Source organism: Amborella trichopoda, chromosome 3 (assembly GCF_054954075.1).
Source record: "Amborella trichopoda isolate Santa Cruz 75 chromosome 3, AtrichopodaSantaCruz75HAP2 v2.0, whole genome shotgun sequence".
In the NCBI taxonomy this organism is placed as follows: domain Eukaryota; kingdom Viridiplantae; phylum Streptophyta; class Magnoliopsida; order Amborellales; family Amborellaceae; genus Amborella; species Amborella trichopoda.
In genome coordinates, this window is record NC_142338.1 from 40903792 (window position 1) to 40928713 (window position 24922).

The window sequence follows — 24922 nt, forward strand, 5'->3', positions numbered from 1 at the left end:
GTATGTAAACAAAGCAGACCGTGTTCTTTGAGCTCATTCACTCATCTTGTCAGTTTGCAAAAGGATCTTGAAATATCATGAACTGAAACAATGGATGATGCCAAAGCTTCCAGCACATTCAATCTTCTCAAATCTGAATGTGCTGAAAAGCATAGAGACATGTGCTTAAAAGCGAAGTACTCATAATAGCCTTTAAACCATGAACACAAGAGCATTTCAGTATAATTTGCTTAAAAGCATAGAGACATAGAGCCAGGGAGAAAAATACATTCAAACGTGCACACAAATGTTGACATTAACAAAAGCAGAAGCCATGTTGAAAAACACCAGGGATAAAAAGCTTCTAAATAGATACCAAATAAAAGCTTGAAACTTGCAGCAAAACAAATTTGACATGTTGACAATACTAATCACAACATGCACTTCCACAAACACAGAGTTTTTCAAATTTTGAAATAGTTTCGATACTGAGCGAATTTTAATTTCTTGACTATTTGTTTTTGTTTTTAATAAAGAATTCCTTTTTAATTTTTCTCATGATGGCCACCATCTGATGCTACAAGAGGATCCAAATTTGGCACTATCTCAAAGGTGGCTTTTTTAAAACCATGTTTGTTCTTGTATGATTTGATTCAAGCGATGCATAGAGATATCACTCAAGTTATGCTTAACTACAATCAATAATTTCCGCCATTGGGTCATGTCGTGTTCGGGTGGGTTACATTCTTCCCTTCACTGTGCATTTCATCTGATGGTGATAACTGCAACAATACTATGGTTTGCTATGCCATTGATTCCATTGAACCCAGATTACCCACCCCACAGTTGGAAAACCAGTTTGTAGCTTGATTGGTGGATATGATTCTCATGTGCATTGCTGCCTTGTTATGTAGGGATATGGAATGCCCCCAGGATGGTACTATCTCAACTCTCTCAAGTTTCTTTGGAAGTGGCAAGCAAATGGAGATCGGTAGTTCAAGGCAAGAGGAGACGTTGAACGAGCTTAATACGAATGCATGCTTATGACTTCAGCTTGGTGAGCTGTCTCCATACCAGGCTTCAAATATGCAGCAACCAAATTGATTTCAAGACGAAGTGGTGTTTTCATCTCTAGTTTAGAATGGATGTTTTGTGCTTCATAAGGGCAAGCCTCTTTTACCTTCGCAGTATTTAAGTGGGAGTGGTTCTACAAAAGTTAACCTCCTCTTTCATTCAAGTATCAGATAGTATGGTTTTAAGTTTACAGTGAGCTGCATCAATATTCATAGATGGTAGATTTGAAGATTGTTGTTTGTATCCTAGAGGGAGAAGTGCATCAACTGCATGAGGCTTTGATGGCCCATCGACCATTCACCAGCTCGACTTGGACAAACCACTTGAGGTTCTCGGGGTCCTCGACAAGACCAAGTGGGTCAAATCAAATCTTAGTGAACACCTCGGAAGATTGATGTCAAATAGGGGAGTGTAATAGCTTCAGTTCAGTTTCAGCTCTTCTTGTTACCAGTTTTTGAAACTTGAAAAAGCAAAAAGAAATAAAATTGTTGGTGGTTGAGTCTGCTCAATTGGGTTGCCTTTTTTGAAGCTTCATTTGTATCTGGTTTTTATCTATTTCATGAGGTGTTTAACCTCCTTGTAACTTTTCAGTGGTTTGTAAATAATTGTAATTGGTCGTTGTTTAATTAATGGTAATCTTTTGTGAATGCATTTCACTATCCAAGTAAACCCACATTGCACACGTAAATGGCATACATGGAAGAGACACAAATGTCATGCATATGTTATAAAAAAGTCACCAAATGGGTTCTTTAGGTGCCTCATAAAGAGGTCCTTTACATGCCCCCATAAATAGGTCATTTACATTCCCGCAAAATTACATGAATATAACCTCCAAAGTCAACTACAAAAAAAGATATTTACATATCTCAAAAATTCAAAAAATTAGTCAAGTCCTTTACATGCCTCATAAATAGGTCTTTTTCATGCCCCCAAAATTCATTGAATATTCACATAACCCCAAAAGTCAATTACAAAAACGAGTTTTTGCATGTTTCCAAAATTCAAAAAATTAGACAATACAAAAATTCCTTTAAATATATGTGCAAATGAACCCTTGCAAGTTGCCATATCCTCAATGCGAATGTAGTCTCGCAATTTGTCATATCGTCTGTACAATTGCAGCCCCTTCATTTGTCATGGCTTCAACTCGGTTCGAGGTCCTCAGTAGCTCTGTAAGAGAAAGATGTATTGTAAGTCCAATACGTAAAACAGAAGATACATGAAAATTAAAGTTAAATAGAAACAATTATACTTATTATGTTCAATACATAAAGCAAACAAGCACTTACATCCCACACGCCCTCATTGGACAGTTACGCTTGTCATGTCCACTTTTATTACAAAGTTTACACTTCCTTCCAGTGGGGGACCTTTCCTCCGACTGTTTTGTTTTTTGTAGAAGATTTTGGCCCTTCCTCCCATGAAGGTTTTGTCCTTTTAGTCCTTGGTCGTTCCACTGCTCGTGCACATAGTGGATCAAGTACAAGGGAGGAGGCATCAACTGATCTAATACTGCCACATACTTCATCTTCTGCGGCACTGCAATGAGTGGAGGCTGGTGGTGAATGAGTATTCGACAAAGACTCTTTGGTTGCATTGACCTCCTCAACTAACTTGGAGAAACCCAACTTCACTTTTTCAAATAGATCATCATTTTCTAATACTGGCTCTACAATTGTTCTCACAAGCTCATAAAGCTCATGACGTTGAATGAAACTCAAAAATTTAGATATAGTCGAACTACTAGCACCACCTTTGTCTTTGACACCCTCTTCGCATCCATTGTCCACCGGCTCAAAATGTAATTAGATGGGATCTTCAATACATTCTTCTTGTTGAACACTTTGAACATATGTGAACAAGGGATTCCAACTTTCTCAAAGAACTGACATGTGCATGTACACTTCTTCCCTGATTCAGTGAATGTAACCGTCCAAGGGATTGGCACACCGCATATGTCTTCCACCTTATATTTGGCAATTCATCATTGCTTTCTATTAATTAGCTAAGGCAATTTGAGGACCTTACCACCTCTTCTTAGAACTTTCTAAATACTTTTTGAGTGTATGTCTTTGCTGCATGCTCCTCGATAAGGAAGGTTGTCTTTAGAACAAGTGTGGATGTAAGCTAGTTACTGTCTTTCTCTTTTTCTTTGATGAACTTCTTGTTTTGCAACTTTTCAATAGAATTTATGAATTTTTGCAAACCTGTACCAGAAGTGACAAACATCTTTAAATGAACCCTTCACTTCGTTGTGTGGTTTTCATGGAGGCTGTGAAACTATCAGTTATGTAAGCATCAACCCATTGAGTACGACAACCATATAACCACTTGAGCCAACTTTCCTCTTGAAGGTCATATTTCTGAATCATAGCCAACCAAATCCTAAGTTCCTCTCTCCATCCAAACCCTAATCCTAGTCATTAGAAGCCCAAACTGGAGCCCTAGCGACCTTAGTTTTCAGCAGCCATGTCAAACCATTGTAGAGAAGAAAAACCTCCTTTTTTCATCACCTAAAGCATCAAGCCCTGGGAATTCTAGATCCCTCATCAAGACGTTCTATTCAAAGATCAAAGTCAGTTATTTATTTCATCAAAAGAAGTTCATTCAGTCAATCTAATGTCTGAACAAAGCCTCTACTTTAGGTGTTGAGCCGCGAGGTCTTGACTGGTTTGTAAGTTTTTCTTTTTCTTTTATTTCGATTTTAGTTCAATCTTATTATTTTGTTAGATCTTATTTCATTGTCTTTCATTTCCTAGAATCCTTCATTCTATTTTGCTTACTTTGAAGAGCAGATTTTGCTAAGCACGAGATCGGTCCCGAATCCCATTGTACACAAAATGAAGCCAAAGCAAAAAACACCGAAGGAAGAATTGAATCCTGTAAAATTTAAGTCTCACTTGAATCTTGTGGGATTTTGATAATTGACGAGTATCTAGATTTTAAAGGGTATTGTTCTGTTCAACCAAATTCATTGCAAGCCCTTTGAGTATTTGTTAATATCAAGATTATATAGAATCTTCAATATCTTGAAATATTAGGATATTACGAGGTCATCTAACATCAAAATAAATATATTCAAGAGAACTTAGGTATGACCCCAATAGGTGATAAGATGAGATATAGTAGACTTAGGTAGGTTGATCATGTGCAGGCAAACCCAATATAACACATGTGAGGAGATTAGTTTAGGCTAAGGATGAAAACAATGGATTCTATAGATGGTGTAGGTTCATGAAGTTGTTCTTTTCCCACAGTTTGTATTGAGAAATCGGCTTGGGGTCAACTAGATATCAAGCTAGAGTTCTATGTGTCTGGTTCCTTTTCTCCCCCCATTTATGGTTTCTTCGGCCTCTCTGACTAGGCTCAAAGGGGTTGGAATCTTTCTTATTTACCTAACATTAAGGTCATTGGGTTTAACAAAGTGGTGCTTAAACTTTGGTCCAAGGACGTGGTTCGTAGGGCTCTCCTAAATCACTTTTGTAGAGTTCGGGGGACCTTACTCTCCTTAGACTTGTAGAAACCTTCTGATCATAGTTCCTTTCTTAAAAAAGAATCACTATGGATTAACCTTTGCGGCATTCCTCTTTATGCTTGGAACCTGGCTATTATTAAAAGAATTGTGGGAGGCTTCGGAGCTTACTGTGACCTAAATTGGGACTTTTTTTTTAGTCCAATTTTCAAAGCTGTGCGTGTTAAGATTTTGGAAGCAAAATGTTCCCCTCTCTCGGAGAAGGCTTTTTTTACCATTGGTAAATATTGTTTTGAGATTTTGATCTCTCGCGCGACAATCGCTGAGAAATCCAATTGGGTACAAGAGTCTAAGAATGTCCCTGGTGTGACCCCAAAGGACAGTCAGAATGAGATGCCGGAGAAGAGGAACTCGCAGGCCGGAGTTTCTTTCCTGAAAATTGGTAAGTCTACGAGACAATTTTGGCGTATTCCTCGAAAATTTGATTATCAAAAAAGGATTACTCCCAAAATTTCAAAACGTTGGATTCCGATGGGAAGGTTTCCTGTTTCGTCTGCGGGTTTTCAGAATTTATTAGTAAACGACAGGAGCTGAATAAGGGAGGTGTAAGCCGCCTGTTGAATAAAAGGAAGCGGTTATTTTGGAAACCGTTGAGGATGTTCCGAAGGACTGGATTTTGAATAACGCTTATTAAGAACACTTTATTGGTTTGGACTCAAATGGTAGTCGCGAGGGCCCACAAGATTTTCTCCCTAAGGACGGTGTAGGAAATGATATTGTGGTGGCAGTTGCTGGTCTTGAGAAATATTTGCTTGAAAAGGATATCTGTAGGGTATAGACAGTTGTGTATGGGGATGGTTGCTCCATATGAGTGGTAGTCATACCATTCCCTTCCATTACTACCCTTAAACAGTTGGTTGAGGTTCACAAAGTAGAGAAAGTAACTTTTATATGGGTGTTTGCTTCACCAGTTTTCACATTGGTTCTCCTCCTTGCTCACTGGAAAAATGTGGGTCAAGCCTGATGTCTAATGTTGGTGTTTTTCCTCTCCAACTCCAAGATGTATGCTCTCCTGTACTGGTTGGCGGGAGCAAAGGGGCAGGCGAAGAAGAGTCGATCTCGGCTAAGATCCTTTGCTGATCGACCCTTAACTATCATGGTGGTAGATCCTGAAGAGCCACAGCTCCTCCTTGAGAACGATCATGTGGAGCCTCAGTCCCTCAATGCAGTTGTTGATGTTCAAGAGGAGCTTGCTATTGAAGATGTTCCTGCCCAGGAGGAGATCGGTCAAGAGATGGTCCACAATGAGTTGGCTGTAGTGGTCTCACCTGTGGCCCAACCTCTGAGAGCTGACCCTCCAACTGATCAGGCTCATGTGCCTCTCCTTGAACCTTTTGACGACTCTTTTTTGGTGGTGAAGATGGTGGTGGATATGGGGATGGAGGACGTTCCTGATGTGGTGGGGGAGGAGATAAAAAAGCGTCGAAAAGCCAAGAAAGTGGTGGAGAACACGACGTAGACTCCTTTGGAATCTGTAAAGAAATTTGATAGAGGCATGGAGGTGATGCTGACTGGTAAAGTGGCGGTTTCTGCCAAAAAGAAGAACGTTTTCCCTAGAGGTGTTTGGTCCTCGGCTAGATTGGAGGCTCGCAGGATCCCGAAAGGAGGCCACTCGACGGCTGCTACTGCGATTGCTTTCCGTGACCCGGTGGTGGTGGATATCAACTCGTGCTCATCCTCTTCATCTTTTGCTAATGATAACGAGTTCAAATAGGCTTTGGTTCGAGAAGATATGTATTTCAGGGGTGGTCCTTCTGGACCAGATTCCTCTTCTTTCCCCTCTCCTTCCTTTTAATGAATATATTGTATTGGAGTGTTAGGGGGTTAGGTCACCCATGAAGGAGAAGGGATGTTTTGTTTTTGGTGTCAAAATACAGACCTATGATTTTGGCATTACAAGAGACTAAACTTCCAAGTCTTAATCTTTCTGCAGCTAAGGAAGTTTGGGGCTCAAGTGCGATATGTTTCTGTGGTAATTCAAGTGGAATTTGGGTCATTTTGGACCCTCTGGTTATCCAAAATTTTGAGGCAGTTGTTAAAGACAATTTTTTACTTTTGGGTTTCAATGGCCCTAGTTTGGGGTTTTCTTGGGGATTTATGAATGTTTATGAGCATTCTGTTTCTTCTTTGAAATCTGCTTTTATTAATGCGATGAGTGATGTGATTCGACTTGTCCCTTATCATAGGGGGGATTTTAATCTTATTAGGTGGCCGGATGATTCCCTTATAGGTTCCCCAATTAATTCTTCTATGAGGAATTTTAATTGTTTCATTGAAAGTAATACTCTCATGGATCCTGCTATTATTGGATCTCAGTTTACCTGGTCCAAGTGTTGCTAATTTGGCGATGTCTAAGTTAGACAGGTCTCTGTTGGCTATGGAGTGGGTTGAGGCTTTTCCTCTTGTCTCTGTGAAAGCTTTGGTGAGGTTATCCTCTGACCACCTTCCCATTTTACTTAATACGAGGACCCTCAGGAGTGGGCCAAAATCTTTTAGATTTGAGGTTAGTTGGTTGGAGAATAAAGAGGTGGTAGAGCTTACTAAAAGAACCTAGTCAAATGCCGTGGTGGTGGGTGTTATGGATTTCCAATTACATAAAAAATTGTTAAATGTTAAACATAAATTGATAGAATGGAAGAAAGATAACAAGTTCGATCTTAAGGCTAAGATCGATGGGATCTTAACTGAGATTGAATTGCTAGATCTTAATACTCAGACAAGTGGACTTTTAACTGAGCAATCGGTGGTTGAAAGTAAGGTTAAACTTAAGGAGTTAAAGGAGCATAGAAGATTTGATGAACTCTAATGGAAACAAAGATCTAAGAATAAATGGTTGAAGAAAGGTGATCTCAACACTAAGGTTTCCATGTAATAGCTAGTACCAGAAGAAGGCAGAATGATATTTCGGGTATGGTTATCCCAATGATAGATTCTGAGGATAATGTTGCCATGGAAGTGGGGGTCATTAATCATTTTAAGAAAGCCTTTGCTAACGAGGGGATTTCCCAAGTTTTGCGAATGTTCATTTTAAGATGTTGAATGTGGAACGAAAATGTTATTTGGAGAGGGAGATCACCATCCAGGAATTGCAACATGTTGCTTTTGCAATGCCTGGTGATAAGGCGTTGGGTCCGGATGGCTTTCCCTTGTTTTTTTTTTCAAAAATTTTGGAACCTACCTAAGATGATTTGCTGGTGGTTATTAGAGAACTTATGATCAGAGGTCAAATTTTCAAGGGTATCAATTCCACTTTCTTGGCATTGATACCTAAGAAGTCAGTAATCCATGAGCTATCAAATATTAGGCATGTCAGTCTGCTTACAAGTGTTTACAAAATTATTATTAAGGTTCTTGCTGAACATCTCAAGGAAGTCCTTCCTTTCCTTAATTCAACCACACAGTTCGCCTTTATTCAAGACTGCCAAATTACCAGTAGTGTGTTGGTGGCACAAGAATGTACTCATTTGTGAGTTCTGAGTATGAAGTTGGACATTTTGCTGAAATTAGATATGGAAAATGCTTACTATAGGGTGGAGTGGGGTGTATTGCTAGAGATATTGATAATGATGGGGTTTTGAGCTCGATGGAGAAGTTGGATATTTGGATGCCTTTTTTCTGCACATTTCTCAGTACTTTTCAAAGGCAGCCCGATTGGATTTTTTAATGCGGCTAGAGGTATTCATCAAGGTGAGCCCCTCTCTCCTTTCTTATTCACCATTTATGCTGAATGCTTTAGTCAAATGTTAAGCAGGGTGGAGAGTATGGGGGCTTTTAAGGGTTTCCAAATTACAAAATCAGATATATTTATCTCTCATTTACAGTATGCTGATGATACGTTAATTTTTATTGATGCTGGGACAGTACAAGTAAGGAATGTGGTGAGATTTTTGGAAATTTGCAAAGTGACATTGGGACTCAAAGTTAATTTTCATAAGTCTTCTATGGTGGGTATTAACTGTAGCGAGGTAATGGTGTGTGATTTGGCTAATGTGATGGGTTGTAAAGTTGATTCTATCCTTATTACCTATCTGGGGTTACCGATTTCTGATTTTAAGTTTTCTATTGCAGTTTGGGATAGGGTGCTTGAGAGGGTGTACGTCAAGCTTGATCTTTGGAAATTTACATATTTGTCTCTAGGGGGAAGGGTGACGTTGCTAAGATCATGCCTGACGAACCTTCATTTGTATCAAATGTCCATCATCTATATTCCAGCCTCAGTTGGGAAAAGAATTGAGAAGACGATGAAAGACTTCTTCTGGGGTTCGAGTGGAGAGAGCAGAAAATACTAGTTATTAAGGTGGGACAGAGTACGTACACCCAAGCATGAAGGTGGTTTGGGAATCCGAAATGTTAGGAAGTTTAGCCAGGCATCATTATACAAATGGTGGTGGCGTAGCTTCCAATTGAAGGATCATCTCTGGTATCAAGTTCTGTGGTCAAAGTACATGATGGATAAGTATAACATGTGGCTTGGGGGTGGTAGAGGGAAGGAGGTGTCTTATATGTGGCAGGGCATTTCAAATTGTAAGACGGTGATCTCAGGCTATTTTAGATGGAATGTGGGTTATGGTAGTCAGATTTTGTTTTGGCACCATAAATGGCTTGGGGATTATCCACTGAAATCTGTTGTCCCTGAAGTATTTCGAGTTGTTTCAAGCCTAAATCTAAAAATTTGTGAGGCAGTTGACAGGAGAGGTCAACGATTTTCGTGAGACATACCCCTTATGTATAGGCGATTGAACAATGTGTGTTGTCCCAATGGTGCTCATTGATGGAACTTCTGGATAAAGTTAATATTTCTCAAGAGGCAGAAGATATTTTGATACGGGAAATTGAAAGTGACAGTATGTTCTTTGTTAAATCCTGTTATAATCTTTTCTTCCATGACCGATGGAAATGGTCTTCCCTCAATATTGTGAAATTTGGAAGTGGCCAATTCCCCATAAAATCTAAGTCTTCATTTGGTTAGGTTCGTAGGATAAACTTTTATCCATTGATAATTTGCAAAAAAGGGGTAACATTCTACCTAATGTCTATTTGCAATGCATACTAGATGGTGAATCAGTTGATCATCTATTGATTCATTGTCCCTATACTTTGAGGATATGGCATTGGTTAATTGGGGAAGTAGGAGTTTTGTTAGTGTTGCCTCGTAGGGTGGTTGGGATTATTGGGTTTTTGTGGCCTTTAAAGGCCTTATGAGTTCTTGTAAAATGAAATGATATAGTAGAACATGAACTTATTGGGAGTGTGGTCTCTTGTGGACTATACCATGCAAACAATGTTTGCAGATGTCGGACTATGCTTGATGATCTAGGCCAGTCGATTGGGAAAAACCTATGTTACTTGGGCATGAAGAAGAAACTAAGGAGGGTTCATGGGTTAGCCCTTGTTGAGGTCGGAGATCATGCCCGGATGAGTGAGCCGAGGGATTGTATTACCGTTGTATGTGATGGTGGTCTACAAAGATGGGGGTCAAAACCTCATTCATGTGCCAGCACACGACATGCATATCGATAGATTGTTCGGGAAATCTAGAAATCCACCTTTTAGGGTGAAGCGCATGCATGTGTGAGAGATCCCCCTATGCACCATAGAGCTGTGGTCGCATTAAGTCTTACTGACCTAGACTCGTCGCTAGGGGAGGACCTGTAATCCACAGACTGAGATTGTGACCCCTTGGCTCTTCGGCCAAACTTTGGTGACCCACTAATGAGTCCCTGCTTGGACTATAGGTCATGAGAAACACTGGGTCGGTGTGATAAAGCAAATGTGGTCCGTAGTCTACAGTTAAAGGTGGAGTGCCCCATAATTGTTGATTCAATTCCTAAACCATATGGATCTATTTCTCATCAAATTAATTTAATTGTATTTGTTTTAAGATAATGATTGTTTTAGAATTATTATTTTAATTTTTATGAACCTTTAGATATTTTATTTATAATTTTTGGATTTATAAAATTAAAGATATTGGTTTTACAATGTTTTAATATTCACTAGAAATTATTTTGTTAATTTTAAATGCATAAAAAATAATAATCATGGGGGCCCATTGTGCACATGGGCCCACCATGTTTATAGAAGGTGGGGCCCACATGTGCCTCCTATGGGTGGCACACCCCACTTCTTACTACTTTCTGTTTTATGGAAAGTTTTGTTTTGTGGTCCATGTGACCTTTATGTTTTGTAACTTTAAATTGTGACATGTGGTCAAATTATGGATTGAGTATGTGTTGATTATATATTGACCTAATATGGAAGTTGATATTGACTTTTTATAGATTTTATGAAAAATATGTGTACATATATGCTATTTTATGGAATGCACGATATTTAATTAAAATTAATTTAACTTATTTTCTATTGATGGGAAAATTGTTTAGAAAATGGGAATAAGGGTTCATGCACCTTCCATAATGTTGATAGCCCATCTATGGAATGGATGGCTCAGATCTCTCGCCCCACAAGTCACCCAAGATCAATGATTCATGTTCAATATCACAAGAAGAGATAAGTCAAGAAGAACCCTAAGAAACCCTAATCTTACTCAAGCCTATAAAAAATGAATTGTCTCTGCCCAAAATCTCGATACCTTATCTTTCTAGCTCCCTCATGTTTGATCTCTTTCTCTCCCACATTGTGGAAAGGGGCTAAGGGATTAGGCTATGGAGTTCTTCTCTCTCATATCTCTCAATTGTGGATTTATGACTAAGGGTTTTTAGTGTTAGCAAAAAGAGAATCCATCTCTCTCAAACTAGGTAGCTAAAGGAATTCACTTAGGGTTTGAGTTTGTGATCAAAGGGGTTCATGTTCTATTAGTGTGACTTGACCTAAACTTGTTTTCTCGGTTTGAGATTGAAGGTTGATCATTGATCCCGCACCATCGGATGGTGGTGACTCGGTGTGGGGTGTAATAAGCTCGGTTGAGGTAATATTTGGCACTCTTCTCTTTTATTTCTTGCAATCTTATATTTTTTTATTCTCAAGCATAGTGCATAGTTATTTCAATGGCATCAAGTTTTAAGATCTTGGTTTTATTGCCATGTTGATTTTATTTTGAAGTATATGTTGTTCTAATAAGGCCACTTGTAAGTAATCTTTTGCAAAACAAAAAGGATGATTAAAAAAAAAAAACAAAAAATATATATATATATATATATATATATATATATATATATATATATATATATATATATATATATATATATTTCCCCAAGAAAATATCACATAGGTCTTTCTTTTAAGGGATAGTCTTGCAATTTGGGATACCGTTTCTTCCCAAGATTAGAAGTACGATTTGGAAGATAGCAAAATGAGTGATATTTTGATAAGTATTGAAAGAGAGAAATAGAAGGACTTTTGAGGGTATGGCGTTGCCTGTTGATAAATTGATACATTTAATCAAGCTCTTTATCTGGTCTTTTCTTTCTGTGTTCAAGGATGGGTGGGGTATTACTAAGGTTGATGTTATGATAAACTTGCATAACCTTTTCTTTCTGGGTTTGAATTCTCGTAAGCCTAAGGGCTTGTGGTGTCCTCTGCCTATGGGCGTTTTAAATTAAACTTTGATGATAGCTCCATTGGAAATCCTGGCTCAGCAAGTATTGGTGGTGTTGTAAGAGACTGTTTTGAAGTGTTATGTTTACATCTGTTGGCCCAATTGGTGTTGCTACGGCCAATTGTGTTGAACTAATTGCTTTGTTAAAGGGGTGTGGAAATTTTCATGGGGAGAAAACTGGTACGAACTGCCTGATTGAAGGGGATTCTCTAAATGCTATTAGATGGTGCAAGAAGGAGCAGAAGGTTCTGTGGGAACTGCGATCTCCTTTCAGTTTACTAACAAAGAGTACGAATGTTGGTGGTGCAAGTTGATTCAAGTAGAAAGCTAAAAAAAAAGGTAAAGGGTAGGCCCAAAAGGATATGGTTGGAAGTAGTGAGAAAAGAAACGGAGACTTGCGGCCTCATTAACGACATAACCCTTGATAGAACAGAATGGGAAACCAGTAGTTGAGTAGCTGACCTGAAAAAAGTATATGATGATGATGATGATAACGACGAGGAGTCATATAACATATCCTTAAACCATGTCTGTGGATCATTCGTCACCATCCAATTTAATTAGTTCGCATATCATCCTCACGCAAAATTTGAGCAAATTTTGAGCACAAATGAATCATTTTAATTTGGGTGTGGTTTCTATAGGGGTGCAACCTTAAACAATCCAACTAAGGCACACCTCCAAATTTTATCATAACACGTAATTTTCGTATAAAAAATTCTTACAATTATTTCAAAATATATTTTCATATTTAATTATAAAATTTTAAACTTAAAAAATAATTAAAATCAAGTAGATCTATAAACATATGAAAAACTTGAAAATGGACAATATAGATACTGTGTTAATGTTCAAAAACAAAAAACAGAGTAGATAATGTGTTGCAAGGCGCACTAGTTCTAGGACTGAAAATCTTTTTTTTTACTTTTTTTCATATTTGACCTTTTCCGGTGGATTTTTTAGTTGCAATTTTAATTCCACCTTTTATGATATATAAACTTTTTCTTTTTAATATTGGGCAAAGCATCCGGGACTGTTTGTCATGGACGCACGGCAGAAAATGTAGGCATACTGGTGACGTCGATTGGTACGCGAAGATGGATTTTGGGTCGGGGACGGCGTTAGGGAAGAGAGAGAGAAGCTACTTTTGAGTAACGGCCGGCTTCTTTGCATTCAAGCGAAAAATGGCCTCCATTTCCGGCGGGCTTCCGTCTCCTCCACCTTCTCTCTCTACTTGTGCTGCATCAGGACAGCAACAACACACCGCTCCTCCCTTTGTTTCCGCACGTCTCTTTGCCTCTTCTCTCTCATCCTCGTCTCTATTTCTCTCTCATCATGGCTCAAACAACAACAACAACAATGGCTCAAACAACAACAACAATTATGGCGACTCCTGGTCTGATGACAACAATGGAATACCTAATACCTCCTTTTGTTTACTTCTCTCTTTCTCTCTCTTCCCTAATAACCTTTTCAGTTTAGCTTCTAAGCCAGGAGAGGTGGTTGCATGGGAGGTGAAGGGAGGGAAATGGAGTCCTGTTTATGCTGATTCCTCGAAGGATGAGCTCTTTGCTGACAATGCCCTTCGATTGTTGTCTTCTGGTGTTTTGGATTTGGGGAAAATTCTGGGGAGTTCATGGTTATGGTGCCGAGAGCTTGCTGTTCGATTGATGTTGCCTGAGGGGTATCCTGCGAGTGTTAGCAGTGATTACCTGGAGTATTCTCTATGGAGAGCAGTTCAGGGAGTTGCGAGTCAAATTAATGGTGTTCTCACCACACAGGTAATAATATTTGCCCCCTCTCTCTCTCTCTGATGGAGTCTTTACCCAACCATGATTGTAACGGTCGGATATTGGCAACAATGGAAAATAAGCAAATTAACGGTGAGAATGTTAGATAGTCACTCTTTTCTCTCTCTCTCTCTTGGATAATGACAGTGTGAATTTACGTGTGATTCATGACTTGCAGTAATATGGTACTGAATCCGCATAGATTTAAATTTAGAATTTTCGTCTCAATTTGGTTGGGACCTGGGGCCAACAACTAAATTTTGAATTATAAAAGAAAAAAGAATTAAAATTGATATGACTGGAGGAATTTCAATTTCAAATTGGAAACCATTTGCAATTTTTGAATTTAGAAATTATATGGCTGAAATTAAACCAGTTTTGGGTAAATTTAATTTGTATGAGGCTCCCAAAAATAATCTTGGTTGTCAATTTCACTACCTGATGGCGATTTCTTCCTTACAAGCAGGTGTTCCACTTTTAGTGATCGTAGATGTTACTAATGCTTACATTTGCTTCTCCAACAAATCAGTTTGTCCAAATTGAGTCTGTTTCGTCCTCAAACCATCAAAAAGAACGTTTAGAAGCTGAACGATTTCCCAACTCACTATAAGGAAAAAATAGAAAAGGATTGAAAACCAAACTATCACATCCTAAAATCATAAAGCAATTCTCCTCTCCGTCTTGCATCGTTTATGAGATGAATTGTCCATTTCCCTTGTCATCCTCTTCTGGCTCTCTATTTTCTAGATGCAGATTTAGTATGCTTTGTTTTTTGTTTAGAAGCTTCAGCTTTTCGCAAGTTTGCTATTAGCAAATTGAAGATGTGGACCAATTCCTTGGGAATGGCCTATTTTAGTGAGAGAAAGTTAGCAAGAGCAAGGAGTTGTATTGACAAGGCCATGTCGATTTCCAACGTGGCATCATAGCACTAAGTTGTGGGTTTTACAGCTCGCGTGGAGTTTTGGTGTTTTATTACTTGGAAGGTGATTTACAATTTTTCCGAGCTCTGAGCATCACCTTTCAGTAAGGTATTAGGTATAAAGGTATTGTTTTACATTTATTTTCAGAAATTTCAATAAATATATTTGAGTTGGTTTCACACTAGCAATTGATTGACAACAAATCTGTCTGCTGATTTTTTATTACAGAAATTGGTACAACATTAGGGCTGTTGTGTCTTCCTTTTCAGAGAAAGTAACATGAAAAGATTGGCAGAAAAGTAGATTTTAGGAAATTATCAACCCAAACCAAAAATGTACTCTGAGTGAAGATTTTATGTTATTCCTAATGACCCAAGTTCTTTGGAGTCCTACAGCAAACTAGAACCTAGTGATGGGCATAAAATCCAGAGTTCCTTTTTGCAAAAATACATGAGCTCCAATAGAATGGATCTAATATTAGCACCAACATGATTTAGTTATTAGTTGATTATGAGGTGTTCATCAAAGGTGTTCTAATAGGTAAGTTCTTTATCTAGTGGGGTGATAGGTTGAGGCAGATGCAAACTTGATGGAACTAGGTCTGAAAAGCCTGAACCATGGTCTTGGCTTTCAATTCCAGTGGTGATTTAGACAACTTCAAGGCTGTTTGCAATTTGGTTTAGGTTTTCCTACATCAAGTATTAAAGTGTGCAATGAGCATCTATCCTAAATACCATTCTATTCAATTTTATTGAGTACATTTGAGTCGAACTATTGTTTTTGTTAAGATTGTGAGATAAGAGAGAGGGAGTAATATTCAAGCACAAGACAGAAAATATATGTTTTTTCTCACTCTCTACAAATCTTGGGACAATGTGCCCTGTTTATATACACAATCCTTGTGGGACATGCATAGGAGTTGCAACCATTATGCATGACAGTTATATGACTGTTACAACAAGAAATGCATGATTATTACAACAAGAATCCATAATAATTATTGTAGGCTTAATGGGCATGGGCCCCATAGTAGTCTCTACACTCCCCCTCAAGCTGGAGCATATATATTATAGATGCCTAGCTAGTCCAAAATATCATTTAGTCAAACTCGATTCAAGGCGTTAGTAAGCATGTCTGCCAATTGATTATCAGATCGAACAAATGGAGTACATGTTATCTATGAAGCGACCTTTTCTCTGACGAAGTGACAATCCACTTCAATATACTTGGGTTCTTTCATGAAATACAGGATTTGAAGCAATATAAGTTGCAGTTTGATTATCACAATGTAGAGGAATACGAGCGGATACATTAATACTCATATCTTGAAGAAGAGAACAAAGCCAAATTATTTCACATTTAGCACTTGCCATCGCTTGATACTTGGCTTCTGCTGAAGATCGAGCTACTAAGCTACCACACTCTGCTTCTTACTGCTCTAGGTGACTAAATTACCACCCACTGTCATATAGTAGCCATTTGTAGATCGTCGTACAAGAGAACATCCAGCCCAATCTGCATTGCAGAACACCCAGCCCAATCTGCATGTGCACGGATGCCCTAGTGTTTTCACACTTGTGTTTATCTTCCAATTACATAGTTATTTATATAGCATATTTGAATACTCATCCTTCGATGTGGGATAATTCCCAAACATCATTAAATGAAAACAGAATGTAAATATATGGTATTAATAGGCAATTTTAAAAATATATGCTAAGGAGGCATGATGGTTATCACTAATGTTATTTGCTTTGACTTCTCAAGTTCGAATCCCCCCTTGGGCCATATAATAGTTTATCCCTTCTTGAGTTAATTTTTGTTCCCTCTTGGGCATATAATAAATTAAAGTGTTATTTCCAAAATTTGTATGCATTTTATTAATTTTTACATTGATAACCAAATCTTTTATTTTATTTATTAATTTTTACATTATAAATCATGTAATGTATTATTTTTCTTACAGTTGTCAGTAATACATTTTAAATTAGATAATATTATAAAATATTTTTAATTTGTTATTTTGTTTATCTAATAAAATAATTATAAACTGTAAACTAATAATTATAATTTCAGTATATAATATTATAATTAGTTAGGTTGTAATAATTTTGGATTATAGTTAACTAGGCTGTAATAATTTGGGTTTTTTTAGCGGATTAGGGTTTTTCGCCAAAACGAGATTTTAATGGCCATTCTTTCATTGATTTAGTCTACTCTTTATTATAGTCCATGTATAAGTATATATTTTATCCATATGATAATTCTATGATTTTTCTTTTATGTGATGCAAATTTAATACTTAAGTTTATACAGGGAAAGAGCATCTCAATATTCACAAATTGATGAAAAAAATGAAAGTTAATAATGTAGTACCCTCATTTCTTATTGGATTCCTAAAAAACAACATTTATAATGAATTTTAATAATTTTTTCGGATTTTTTTGAAGCTTTAATCCGACCGATTCAGCCGATTCCCGATCCATATCGCCGATTTGCAGATCCGGATCGGTTTTTGAGGTGCCCGATCCGGGTCACCGATCCGCTTTTTAAACCATTGCTTTTATCAAATACATAATGATCTGAAGCTTTTCTTTGAAATCTGAAGTGACATATTGCCATGTTGAAGTTTTTGAACCAAGCCCGAGGTGATTGTTCAGTCCATATATAGCTTTTCTCATGTTATAGACCTTCCCTTTCTTCCCCTGAGGATAAAACCTAGGTGGTAATGCCATATATACTTCTCTTTTAGATCTCCATGAAGAAAGGCGTTCTTCACATCTAATTGGTGGAGTGGCCATTTTTTGTTTACTGCAATGGATAGAAGTTCTTTTACTGATTTCATTTTTGCTACAAGAGCAAAAGTTTCCTTATAATCAACCCCATATAACTGTGTAAAACCCTTAGCCACTAGGCGAGCTTTGTATCTCGCAATTGAACCATTTGTATACGAACATTTGCATCCAACCAAATATTGCCCTTCTGGCGGATCAATTATATCCCAAGTTTGTTGCTTCTCTAAGGCAATTATTTCCTCAATCATGGCCCCTTTCCATTGTGGATGAGCTAATGCACTTGCAACTTTGGTGGGAATAGAAACAAAGGGCGTGGAGCAAAGGTATGTACGAAAGGAAGGTGAAAGTGATGCACAATAAACAAGCTTATTGATTGGATGAGTGGTACAGGTCCTTTTTTCTTTTCTTACGGCAATAGGTAAATTGCGTTGATAAAGCATAGGGGTAGAAGGAGAAGAAGTACTTGACGAGTCAACGAGTTTCTAACAAGCGTCTATTTTCCTTTTTGCCACACTGTTTTGTTGTGGTGTATAGGAACACAATGTTTCTAAGCCATGTTCAAGAAAATAAATTTTTAATTCTTTGTATATATACACTCGCATAAGAAACAAACTTACTGATTAGATGAGTGGTATAAGTCCTCTTTTCTTTTCTTATGGCAATAGGTAAATTGAGTTGATAAGGCATAGGGTAGAAGGAGAAGAAATACTTGATGTGTCAAGGAGTTTCTAACAAGTGTCTATTTTCCGTTTTGCCGCACTGTTTTGTTGTGGTGTATAGGAACACAAAGTTTCTATACCATGTTCAAGAAAATAATTTTTTAATTCATTCTACAGATACACTAGTGCTTTATCAGAATGGAAAATTTTATTGAGGTCTCAAACTATGTTTGAACCATTTTTTGAAATATTTTAACTACTAAAGGTATTTCATCTCTAATTTTCATAAGATAGATCCAAGTATAATGAAGTTGTCATTGATGAATGAGATAAAACGTCGATATCTAAATTCAAAAGTTACTGGAGCAGACCCTCAAACCTCAGAATGAACGAGATGGAAAAGTTTAAAAATTTTATTTTCACTAGAAGAAAATAGGTTCTAAAATGTTAAGACAATTGTTCACATTGTAATTGAGGAACATTCAAGGACACAAACTTATCCGAAAACAATAATTTTAAAGATTTCAAAGCCATTTGGCCTAAATGGTAGAGGACTTGCTCATGACTTCGAGACGCAGAGTTGAGAAGAGTAGAATTGTATCCCGTATTGAACAACTACAGCCCATTGTCTTCATGACCACTACCAATCGTCTTCCTCGTTTTCAGGTCTTGCAGAACGCAATGTGAGGGGTAAAATGTGACACCGCAGTTTAGTTGTTTTGTCAAGTTGCTAACAGAAGGAAGATTAGAAGGAAAATATGGCACATGTATTATAGAGGGTACGGACAAGGATGATGAAAGTTTATATCTATCACTCCCAGTGTCACTGATCATGGATCCATCGACAAGTTTAACTTCACTAGAACCATGAGAAAATGACAAGAAACCAACTTTCTTGCCAGTTATACGGTCAGGAGCCCCTGAATCAATTATCTAGGGTGTAGAAGAGGTGGAGTTGGAGGCATGGTTTGTAGTTGCATATGTACTTGGCTGCTCTATTGTAGTCTTAGAGCCAAGGTTTCAAAGACGGCGGGTGGCCCTTAGGCGGCTGGCCTAGTGCCAAGTGCCGAGCTCCTAGGCTGGCGCTTAGAATTTTGGGCGCCTTGTAGTGCAAATTCTATAGATATATGCATATATGTGCTTCCCAAATGTACATATATGCATATATTTATGCTAATTCTGTAATTTTTTGTATTTATGAATATTGTGACTAACCTTTTTCATACAAACATATTGCAGTTAAGAATAAACATGTTCAAAGCTCCAAATCATAGAAAATTGAGTGAAAGGACTTAAAAAAAGTCTAAAGTTTATTACGGTATCAGTCTCCAGCTCTCCATATTCCATAATCACACAGACTCCAAGTCTTCACCAAACTTACAAAACTACAAAACCAATACTCCAAAAGCACAAAAACTCCAAAATCCATATTTCCAAGCCAAGATGTCTTCAAAACTCTCCAATAGCACCCTAAAAAAGAATTCCAACAATGAGAAGTCAGGTTATGGATATTTCTTGCAATCTCTCTCTCTTTTTTTTTCGATTCACAAAGATCTCAAAATCAATAGATTTGTGACTTTGATTCCTATATATTTTTTTTGACTTTGGGGTTGTGGAAGACCGCAAAAGTCATCTTAAGAAGAAAACGTGGGTCAACAACGACCCATTCACTAAAAAAGGGGTGGTTGCCCACCAGAATTGGGCGTTGGGAGCTCGCTTAGGCTTGGGCATGTGCCCTAGGGTTTACTCGGTGTCTAGGTCTCCTTGGTGCGGGAGACCATTTTTTAAAACACTGCTTATAGATGAGTGAAGCCTTGAGAGCAGTTAACTGGTGCTGTAAATCTTTGATGGCCCGATCTCTTGGATCGAGTGCATTGCATTGTATGGTTGAGGTTTCCTCTCCCTCGCCCGATGCAGTATGGGAATTTTCATTCCTTGGTTTCGGTCTTAAGTGTGGATACAATTCTTAACAGTGCTCTCGAGTATGTCTCCTCTTACTATAATGGTAGTATTTGAGTTCTCGTTGTCAACAGGAGAAAGGGGGGCACATTTGGGTCCTTTCGTACCCACTTTTCTTTGCTTGATGCTTGTTGCAAAGGCTGATCGTACAGGAAGGATACTTGAGTTTTGTCCTTTTGTAATAGCGTTTCTACTAGTCTTCCCTCTTTTTATCATTATAAATTGATTTGTGAGAGGGCGATTTGTCCTTTCTTGGAACTTGTACTATCTGAAGTTCTAAGTCAGGATGTAAGCTTGCTAAGAACTCAAAGATCCTTTGTACCTCGGCCTTTTTTTTAATGTCATCAATGGTGAGATTAATAGGTTGATAGTCGTTAGTCCTCCTTACTTATGCCTTAGTGTCCCAAAGTACTATGTCACAATCATTTCTCTTTGCTGCAAATTCGCTATTTCACGAAGCAATTAGTAAGTTGAGTATGTTTTGGCTGCTGTTTCCCATATATGCCTTGCAGCCTTAAGTAACTTCCCCCGTGCTGATACTTGGCTGCATGGAATGGAGTCATGCCATTATTGTCAAGTTCTCACTTTCTCATTCATCATGAGATAGATTATTTGGGGAGGCTCTTCCACGTTTTTCCATCTTGTTGTGAGTATGTTTTGGCTGCTGTCTCCCATATATGCCTTGCAGCCTTAAGTAACGTCCCCCGTGCTGATACTTGGCTGCATGGAATGGAGTCATGCCATTATTGCCAAGTTCTCACTTTCTCATTCATCATGAGGTAGATTATTTGGGGAGGCTCTTCCACGTTTCCTGTATCCAATTTCCTCCGACTTCCTATGGACATTTTGGCAGATTGATACCATTCTAAGTAGTTTGTCTCACTAGCTTAATTGTAGTAATCAGCAATTTTGGGTAGTTAGATTGACTGCTTCCCAAGGAAATATTGTGCTTGATTTTTGTCATTGTCCTTCTCTCTCAAACTGGAAGCCCTAAGGGTATGGTAACTGAGAAATCTGTTTTCCTGGAGAAGTTCTAAGAAACTAGAAGCTTGAGAAAAAGGTAGAAGTAGAAAACTCTCGCTGAAAGCTGAAGACCCTTATTTGGTAACCTGTATGTGAAAATTGGAGAAAGCTCGGATTAGAGCTTGGGCAAAGAGAGATTGAGAGAGGAGATAGATCATGAGGTTAGAGAAATAAAAGGGGCCAAGGTGCTTTGTGTTTCCCCATTGTCCTAAGAAATTGGCAACAAACCCATTGGGGTGCACTGCAATTTTCCCCATAAATGGGGCAAAGCGTGGAAAAACAGGGAAATGCGGGGCTTTGCATTTCCACTCTTTTCCTTATTCCCAAACAGTTGGAAAATGTGGTAACTGGGAAAACATGTCTTTTCATCCTGTTTTCTTAGATATCAAATAGGGCCTAAGGCTTTAATTCAAGGAACTAAGGGATTAGTTTCAAATATGAGGTTGCTGGAGATTATGAGGTTGTTGGAGATTATGAGGTTGTTGGAAAATATGATGTTGCTGAAAAAGAAAGGAGTTTGGGATAAAAACTTATTGGTAAAGGAGAAGTGAGATAATTTTGCTGTAAATACAAGGTTGTTGATACACCACAACTTCACTCCCAAGAAGGAAGAAAACTCGTGATTCTAGGGTTGCCGGAAGTAATTGATATCCTAGGGTTTCAATCCCTACTCTGATAACATCTTAAGATTGAGAGTGAAGAGGAAGAAAGTAATATTCAAGCACAAGAAAAAAATATCGATGTCTTTTTTCACTCTCTACAAATTGTGGGGCAATGTGCTCCTACATATACACAGATTCCTATGGGGGTTGCGATGTAGGTAGGTCAATATGCATAAGAGTTGCTATCATTACGTATGAATGTTACAGCCCATTACGCATGACTGTTACATGACTGTTACAACAAGAAATGCACGACTATTATTTTTCTATACGCTTAGTGGGTGTGGGGCCCATAACAATCACTACAATTTATAATCAGGCCAATGGGAGATATCAAGGGTCAGGTCTTGGCTATCAAGTTCCATAACTTCTTGGGGGCCTTCTGATTGTTAAAACAACCACACTGCAAACCTATTGTTCGCTAATAGATGCTATGTATTTTTGTCATTTATGTTTGTTATCTTCTCTCTATGCAAAATAATATGCTATGACTTTGTAAGATTGACTTCTTTACCATCATTATTTAGTTTCATATTTCATTTTGTATTATTTACTAAACTCTGTCATGACTGTTGATTTATGTACTTTAGGCTTTACTTTACGCTGTGGGATTAGGTAAAGGTGCCATTCCAACAGCTGCCGCTGTGAATTGGGTCCTTAAGGATGGACTTGGCTACCTCAGCAAAATTTTCCTGTCAAAATATGGCCGCCATTTTGATGTTCATCCAAAGGGGTGGAGGCTCTTTGCCGATTTGCTGGAGAATGCTGCCTATGGACTGGAGCTACTAACACCTGCATATCCTCAATTTTTCGTTTTGATAGGTGCAGCTGCAGGAGCTGGTCGTTCAGCAGCTGCGTTGATCCAGGTAAATACTCAAAATGGAATTTTTCTGATGCTATATTTGTGAGTTTGGTCTGCCTAACATACATATACTTTAGTTCCATGATATTTGGTAATGTGCTCCATTATGTGATGAGCGTAGTTGTTGAAGACTGCTTAATTGACTCTTGTATCTTTGTAATCCAATAAAATTTTTCTATTACACTTTTTTGTTGTTTCTTGATAGTATTTAATCATGTGATTTAATGTGAATGGATGATTATCTTCTTATGGGCATGGCTGCAAATATGTACAAGTGCAACGAATGTAAATTATACAAGAAGATATTATAATTTTGTAAGTTAAGATGCAATACTGTTGAAATTGGAACTGCAATTGTGCACTTATCTTTTAGAACAAATTAATTTCATTGCCATAAATGATTGGACAAGAACCAATTGGTTCCTCTTATTTGCAAATATGGCTTCAACTTCCTTACATCTGATGGGCTTTATACATGCCATTCCTTAGAAGATCGTCACCATAATTAGAGCCTTTCCCAACTAATTGGAGTCGGCTAACATAAATCCTAGTCCGCCATTCTGCTCTATCAAGGGCGATACCCTCAATGAGGCTATAAGTCCACATATCTTTTCTCACTACTGCCAACCATGTCCGTTGGGGCCCATCCCTTGCCCTTTTTAGGCCTACTACTTGAACTAACTCACACCTAGTAGCTGTTGTATTGGATTTACACTGCACATAGCAGCCCAGCTAAGTCTACTTTCTCTCATCTATCTCCTATTAGTGCCAAACCTAAATTCTCTCGAATGTATTCATTTTTAATTCAATCTCTTCTTCTACTCATCCATCTCAACATCCTCATCTCAGATACACTCATTCTATGGGTATGTTATTTCTTGACCACCCAACATTGAGCCCCATAAAGCAATGCTGGTCTCACAACTGTCTTATAGAACTTGCCCTTCAGCTTTATTGGTACGTGGTGATCACATAAAACTCCGGTTGCACATCTTCACTTCGTCCACCCAGCTCTAATTATATTGTGACATCTTGTTCAATCTCTTAATTTTTCTAGATTATCGTCCCAAGATATCGAATTTGTGCTCTTTTTGGTATTTCTTGGCCCTTGATCTTAACTTCTTCCTCGTCTCTAATTCCTATTATTACTAAACTCGCATTTTATATACTCTTTGTTTGGCTAATTTTAAAACCCCTAGATTCTAGAGCCTCTCTCCAAAGTTCTAACTTTGTGTTGACGCGTTTCGGGACTTATTGATTAAACGTATGTCGTCTACGAAGAACATATACCATAGTACCTCATCTTGTAGGTGCTTAGTTAAGTCATCCATAACTAAGACAAATACGTATGGGCTCAATGTTGACCTGTGATGTAGATTGTCATTGAAAACTCACTCGTCTCTCCACTGGTTGTTCCTACACTTGTTAACACTCCATCGTGCATATCTCTTACCAGGTCGATGTAGTGTCTGGAGACTCATTTCTTTTCCATCACCCACCAAATCAAATCTCAAGGTACTCCATCATTTTCTCCAGATCAATAAAGGTCATGTGGAGATCTTTTCCCTTCGCTTTAAACTTCTCAATCAATTGCCTAAGCATGAAAATAGCTTCAGTTGTTGACCTCCCTGGCATAAAACCGAATTAGTTTTCTGATACACTCGTTTCATGCCTTAGTCGCTATTTAATCACTCTTCCACTGCTTCTTAATGTGGCTCATAAGTTTAATTCCCCGATTGTTTGCACAATTTTGGATGTTTTCATTTGTTCTTATAAATAGGTACCATAATATCTTTTATTTATTTTTCTGACATTTTCTTTGCTCTCAACATCTTTCTGAACAATTTCGTCAGTCAGTCAATGCCAATCTCCCCCATACACTTCTAAACCTTTATCCAAATATCATTTGGTCCTAAAGCCTTTCATATCTTCATCATCTTTAAAGCTTCTTTCACTTCCGATATCCTAATCGTACCAGTATATCTATGATATTTGCTCTCATTTATGCCAACGGTTTCTTTTTACCGTTATGTTCCCATTGTATTCGTTATTTTATAATTTTTTAAAATAAACTCTCCAATTTTTGTTGACTTCTTCATCCTTCAC

At 37.9% G+C, this 24922-nt stretch overlaps 1 protein-coding gene across 4 annotated transcripts in view; it reads left to right on the plus strand.

Annotated features, from left to right (window-relative positions):
- The first annotated feature begins 13009 nt into the window (after window positions 1-13009).
- The window catches only part of RUS1 (root UVB sensitive-like protein (Protein of unknown function, DUF647)), a 44959-nt gene continuing 33046 nt past the window's right edge, over window positions 13010-24922 (plus strand). For 3 of the 4 annotated variants that reach the window (XR_016051083.1, XR_016051086.1, XR_016051084.1), the window contains exons 1-2: window positions 13016-13927; window positions 22545-22820. Coding sequence is in view for 1 of the 4 variants with exons in the window: in XM_020668099.2 (XP_020523758.1) it covers window positions 13331-13927; window positions 22545-22820 (873 nt within the window). In the remaining 3 variants the exon portion in view is untranslated. Of the gene's footprint in view, window positions 13928-22544; window positions 22821-24922 lie in introns of all 4 variants that reach the window. The other variant, XM_020668099.2, reaches the window with a different exon arrangement.